The 6,856-nt window shown below is 40.6% G+C and overlaps 1 protein-coding gene across 1 annotated transcript in view; it reads right to left on the bottom strand.

Moving 5' to 3' along the window:
- C7 (complement component 7) overlaps positions 1 to 3,785 on the bottom strand; it is a 47,170-nt gene extending 43,385 nt beyond the window's left edge. Inside the window, exon 1 of the mRNA XM_006774551.2 lies at positions 3,641 to 3,785. Within this exon, the coding sequence (XP_006774614.1) occupies positions 3,641 to 3,646 (6 nt within the window). The 5' untranslated portion in view covers positions 3,647 to 3,785. The remainder of the gene's footprint in view (positions 1 to 3,640) is intronic.
- Positions 3,786 to 6,856: the final 3,071 nt, after the last annotated feature.

Here is a 6,856-nt window from a genome sequence, read left to right as displayed (position 1 = left end):
TAAATCGGAGTGTGTTGAATGATTGATGCCAATTCTTTATCTTTCACAGAGTTTTTGTGGTTCTTTGGATGGCCCCCACCCACCCATTGGGAATTTGCAACTACTCTTCTCTTGCACAAATGACTCATCTGTTTGTCTCTCACTCCTGACTCTCACCAGAGCCCTACCCATACTGATGCTGCCCGTTTCATCGCTTTATCTGGCAGACAGTCCCTCGGGCAGAGCATCTGACAACACAAAGGCCCACGTCTAGTCCATGGGATACTGTGGCACATTCTGTTCTCTCAAACGCTGATGTCCGGGTGCCACTGATCCTGCTGTGTCGATTTGTCCTGCTAAAGGCAGGCCAGTCACCCAGCCTATGCCCTTAGATATTCTCACACGTGAGAAAGGTCTTTCTCTATCCCCAAAGGGACACCATCTTGCATACTCTGGAGGGTGGAGATGGCCACGGGACACCGGACAGGTTGAGGGCTTTTCTCCCTGTAATACTGTATTGAATGTCAACATTCCACCATAACATGAGGGGCACTGAACACCTGTTCATGGCCTTTGACTCCCAGCCAAATCAGGCACCATACACACATCATTTTTAACACTCTATTATTACATGCGTTTTTTAAAAATTTCAACTACATTTTAGGGATTTTTTTTTTCACCAGAAGTACCTTTGACACCACCTTCCCTTGTACAAACTCCTTATTCTAGCTTATGAAGATCTGCTTATTACAAAGCCAGTTTCTGTTCATGAGTCATGCAAGCTGAATCTAATAACCAAAATAATTTCTTAAGAATTTGTTAGTTGGATACCTAAAAAAGAAGCAGCTATCATATCTTGCCTTTGGGAAGACTATTTTATCAAGGGGGCAAGGTAGAATAATCACAAATTAATAAAGTCGCATTAATGACAGAGACAGACAGACATCTGGGTTGACTCTATAAAAGAATTCCTTAGTTGAAAAGATATGGTGTCCCCCTGGGTTTGGCTCAGTGGAGAGCATTAGCCTGTACTGAAGGGTCCTGAGTTCCATTCCTGTCAAAGGCACAGGCCCCACTTGCAGGTTCCATCCCCAGTAGGGGGCGTGCAAGAGGCAGCCGATCAATGATTCTCTCTCATCATTGATGTTTCTATCTTTCTCTCCCTCTTCCTCTCTGAAATCAATAAAAATACATTTTAAAAAAGAAGAACTAGTGTCTTCTGTATCATCTTTCATTTTTAAAAAAGAAATATTGTGTGATACAGCTAAGCTGGAACAACATTTCCCAGAATTCTTTTCTCTTCTTTCCGAAAAAACATTAGTGCTACCTCCTTCTTTTAATATGTTCCAGCTGCAATTTCTTCTGTCTTCCATGCTTCTAATTTCTTCAGGTCTGGTCATTTGTGTTTGTCTATTGAGCCATGAGCCAATTCATGGTAAAAAATAAAATATTAATGTCTGTAGAATACTGGGTTCCAATATCCAAAATTTTTTAAATAGGAAATTTAAGTAGATCAAATTTAATTCATTGGCATTTCCTAATTAATATCTTGATCAATGAACTTCGAACATAGAACATCATACAAATGAAGAAGTTAGATTTCAAAATCAATTTACTTACATCTGTATTTGCAACATTTCTAACAATATAGAAATGCACAATGGTAAAATAATATGATTGTATACTTTTTAGTCATTAGAAGGATGTTATAAGTTCCAATGACAAAAGAACGTGCTTATGATATAATGAGTAAAAATATTCAGATAGTGTGATAGCAATTTAATAAAGTATATTTTGTACATATTCCTATAAAAGTCTGAAAAGATTAAAATGTTAATAATGGTTATCAAAAGGGTGGAGAAATAATAGCTATTATCTTCTTTTTGAACTTATTTTTCCCAAGAAGGTAGTATTGTAATCTGGAAAAGGACGTTTTCTTAAAGGCACAAATACCCACACAGTGCCATTGATAGAAGACAGCTGGTAGTACCAGATCAGCTCTGAGTGTAGTGAAAACGCAGAGGCCCTGACCTGAGACATCGATGTGCCTGAGGAGCCTGTGAGAATCGTGCTGTAGATTCACCGACCCCAGGTTCATCTCACTCCAGGGAAGACAGAGTGAAAGGCTGGACCACAGCTCGATCAGAGGGCAGCTCTTCCTGCTCTGAAATCCTTCTGAAACACTTCAGACCCAAGTTATCTCCCAATCAAGGGATACAGAGAGAACCAAAGAGCTTCTGGGAGCCTCCCTCTGAATTTAGTTCACATGAATGGAGGGGGCGGGGGACGAAAGCATACTCCCCCTTAAACGGCCAGACCTGGGAATCATCTTTGCTGTTGTCTTCATAACCCAAGTTTTTCTTCTGTGAAACATATCACAAAAGTATTCCCTTCAGGTTTCATGTAAAAATATGAACATCTACTTTGAAATAGAGAGCCCTGCATGCAATGTTCAGGGAAATAAACTCTCTATTTTCTATCAGCCAATTGAAGGAGAAATGTATATTTATTATCATGGTAGAATAATACTATAATAATCATTGATAGTGGACAAATTTTTAAGTACAAAACAATTATTAAGCTGTCTCATTACAAAATAAATAAGGAAATTGGTTGATGGTTAACACAAATATTAGGGTTAGATGGCCCTAAGAAAAGCATCATTATTTTTGAGCTAACAAATGTTCTAATATTTTTCTTTTTATTGAATTTATTGGGGTGACACTGGTTAAATTTTAAAATAAAAATACAAGACAGGGTAATAAACATTAGATTATATCATAATTCTAACTTTGTAGGGTTACTTGGCGTCCTAGTAATTGTGATTTGTGTTTAATTGGAATTACTTAATTTTGTGCATAAGTCATTCAAGACCCACGTCTTACTCCTCCAACCACATTGGAAACTGAGCATGAATTCCATATCACAAATGGACAGCATAGTGACCACAAAGGCCATCTTAGCAGGTGACAGGACTGAGAAATTATTGTTTCAGCATTATTGTGCAAAATTTTTAACATTTAAATACCAAAATTTTCAATAATGAAATTGTGGTAGCAATTTCAAGTTATTTTTGCATCCCAGAAATATAGTTTATGACAGTGTCTGCTGTCTTTGGTTCTGTCTTTGGTTGAATAGTAACTTTTTTTTTATCATCAGGCCATTTTTCATTGAGCCAACATGTGTATTTGCTAAACCTTTAGTTTCATTTCAACTACCTGCACCTTCTAAGTCACAATGCTAACCCCCTAAAGCCCAAGTCTCTGAACTCTTTTATTTTTATAAAGCTCTTAGGTAAATCAGACCACAGGGTGCCCACTGCTCAGCTCCAAATCAAACACACAAAAATACACTGGAGGGAATTTTTCCTTAAGAAAAAAACAATAGTACCAGTGTATTTCTTAGAGGCTTTCTCAGGACTTTCATAAACATTGTCTCCAATTTCGGATTCCCACCCACCCCTGAACCAATACTAACTGCAGGATAAGAAAAAGGAATTCACTTTAGCGGAACTGTTAAATATTTAAGTAAGGATTTAAAAAGTCACCCTCATCGTCACTATTTCCCATGTCCTCTCCTAATTCGAGTTATTTCCATTTAGCCCTCCTTATCCTCATTTGAGATAGCTGTGTTTACAAAAGTAATGAGATAATTCTCTTACCTCCATGTTGGGGAGCACATTCAGGGCGGAAGAGAGGGCGAAAGTTTCTGCTGAGCACCTGGGCAGCTCACCAGCTGAGGAGCCCAGCAGTCTGCATCCTCCTGGCTCTGCCCTGGGGCTTTGCTTGGCTCTCTTATATAGAGGGAGGGTTCCTGAGACTCAGCTCCTACCCCAACCAGATTCTCTAGGGATTGGCCTGCCCCGTGACTAGTCTGTGTCTTCAAGCCAGATGCATTTTATCAATCCACACAGCCAACTGGGACTGTTTGGAAGTGTAGCTATGAAGAAACATCTATAAATCAAGAAAGGCAGAGAATGTTCTCAGTTCAATGTTTAAGTGATTTTCAACCACAGAAGGCTGTGTAAGATAAGGAATAAGCCTTCATCCTGTCTCAATCTATTAAACCAGCTATTTTCTTTTTTTTAAAATGTATTTTTATTGTTGATAGTATTACAAATATCTCCCATTTCCCCTCTCTTTCCCCCCTCTCCTCCCAGTCCCTACCCACCCCTCATATTTTCACTAACCTATTGCCCATGACCATGGGCTATGCATATCCCATATAATAAACGCCTAATACGCAAATTGACTGAAAGGCTAAATAACCGGTCACTATGATGCACACTGACCACCGGGGGCAGATGCTGAACACAGGAGCTGCCCCCTGGTGGTCAGTGTGCTCCTACATGGGGAGCACCACTCAATCAGAAAGCTGGGAAGCAGGGGTGGCAGGAGCCTCTCCTGACTCTGTGGTAGCACTAAGGATGTCTGATTGCCGGCTTAGTCCGTGGGGAGCGGGGCTAAGCTGTCAGTCAGACATCCCCCAAGAGCTCCAGGACTGTGAGAAGGCACAGGCCGGGCTGAGGAGCCCCCCCCTCCACCCCGTGCACAAATTTTGTGTACTGGGCCTCTAGTAAGTATATAAATTCTTTGGTTTATCTCTTCTTATCCACCCAACCCCACATTGAGGTATGTTAGTCTGTTCCATGCCTCCATGTTAATATGTTTTTATGGATTTCAGAGAGGAAGGAAGAGGGAGAGAGCAATATAGAAATATCAATGATAAGAAAAAATCATTAATTAGCTGCCTCTTGCAAACCCCCTACTGGGGATTGAGCCCAAAAGCTGGTCATGTGCCCTGACTGAGAATCCAACTGTGATCTCCTAGTATAGGTCGATGCTCAACCACTGAGGAACACTGGTCAGGCCTAAACCAGCTATTTTCAACCATTTTTTATAATATATTTTGTTATTGATTTCAGAGAGGAAAGAAGAGGGAGAAAGAGATAGAAACATCAATGATGAGAGAGAATCATGGATCGGCTGCCTCCTGCAAGTCCCCCACTGGGGATTGAGCCCACAACCCAGGCATGTGCCCTTGACCAGAATCGAACCTGGGACCTTTCAGTTCACAGGCCGACGCCCTATCCACTGAGCCAAACTAGCCAGGGCACCTTTTATTTTTAAATCTCAGGGAACATATAAACTAATTACTAAAATTCTGCAGCACACCAAAAAATATATTTTTGCCCATCTGACAAAAAAAATAGGAATAATTTTGATTCATTCACATCAAACGGCTATTGTGTTGGCTGTTGTCATTTTTTTACTTGACAACCTAAGGGGAAAGATGTCAGTGACCCTGGCTAAATAGGTATTGCATGTTTTAAAAATTTTTACAGCACATTGTCTGAAAATCGCTGTACTAAACTCAGTGAATGTTTTCATGGGTTTTTTTAAAGGATTTAGAGACCAGATTTAGAGACTAAACACTTTGTGGGAGAAAATATCTAAATGCAATTCTGTCACTCGAAATGTAAATGGAACAATCTGGAGGGAAGACCAATATATATATATATATATGGCCTAAAACAATATGATACCCAACCCTTCATGCTTGACTTTCATAGCATGATCAAAAAGAACATCCCTTTTTTGTTTTTTTGTTTCGGCAAACATATTTAAAGGCATCACTAATCTTCCTAAGAATTTCACTTAATCCTTTGATATTCAGATCACTTCGTTGGAAAAGTTACCATCCTTGTCCATTTTCTCTTCTTCAGTTGTTGCCTTGTCTTCTTCTGCCAGATCCTCATTTTCCATGGCTTGGCATTGATTCTAGCAGTTCTTCAATATCACTGTCATTGATTTCATAAAACACTGTTTTTGGTAAGACTTTTAGGTTTTTATGAAGTTGAGCTACAGTTTTCTTTGCATTAGGGCACTATGAGTAGGAGACATAAGTGTTAAGTGAGGGAAAACATCCAATGTAGGGCTGAAAACGTAGAAATCTTGGGGAGGAAACATCTTGGAATGGGCTATAGGTAAAGCCACGGGCCTGAGCAAACAATTGAAGTCATGGAGACTGATCAAACATAAAACCACAAGAAATGCTCCTATTCAGGGAGCCAGAAGACGAAGAAAAGCTAAAAAGGAGAGAGAAAGGTTACAGAGGAGAAAGAAAATGAAAACAATGCATGTCAAGCCAACTGAGGAGAATCTCACGACGAGGTCGGTCAACAATGACAAGCACCATTTGGAGGTCAAGGAGACGGAGTACTGATGAAGACCACACCACCCGGCAACTCAAACATTGTGGCTGAACTGAGGGCATATTTCCGACATAGTCTCTGCTCCAGGCCTTGCCAAATAATGTTGAGGGTAAGTAAGTGTAAGAGATTGTACAAATTATAGAGCAGAGTTTCTCGGCAGCTGGATTACTGACCTTTTGGGCCTGATAGCTCTTTGCTGGTGGAGGGAGTGGAGAGGGAGCTGTGCTGTTAATCAGAGGACATCCAGCAGGTCTCTGGTCTCTACCCACTACATGACAGTAACACCCTCCCCAGTCATGACAATCAAAACCCTGTTCAGCCCGAGCCATTTTAGCTCTGTGGTTAGAGAGTCGGCCCACGGACCTAAGCGTCTTGGGTTCAATTCCAGTCAAGGGCACGTACCTCGGTTGCAGGCTTGATCCCTGGCCTAGGTCAGGGCTGAAGAGGAAGGCAACCAATCAATGTGTCTCTCTCATATCGATGTTTCTCTCTCTCCCACTCCTTCCTTCCTTCCTTCCTTCCTTGCTTCCTTCCTTCCTTCCTTCCTTCCACTCTCTTTAAAAATCAATGGAAAAATATCCTCGGGTGAGGATTTAAAAAAATAATAACAAAAAAAGAATATGTCCAGACATTGCCAACCATCCCCTGGGGACAAAAATCACA

This window comes from Myotis davidii, unplaced genomic scaffold (assembly GCF_000327345.1).
Source record: "Myotis davidii unplaced genomic scaffold, ASM32734v1 scaffold348, whole genome shotgun sequence".
Lineage (NCBI taxonomy): Eukaryota > Metazoa > Chordata > Mammalia > Chiroptera > Vespertilionidae > Myotis > Myotis davidii.
The sequence above is the reverse complement of the archived record's forward strand: the minus strand, read 5'-3'. Positions and strand labels throughout refer to the sequence as shown.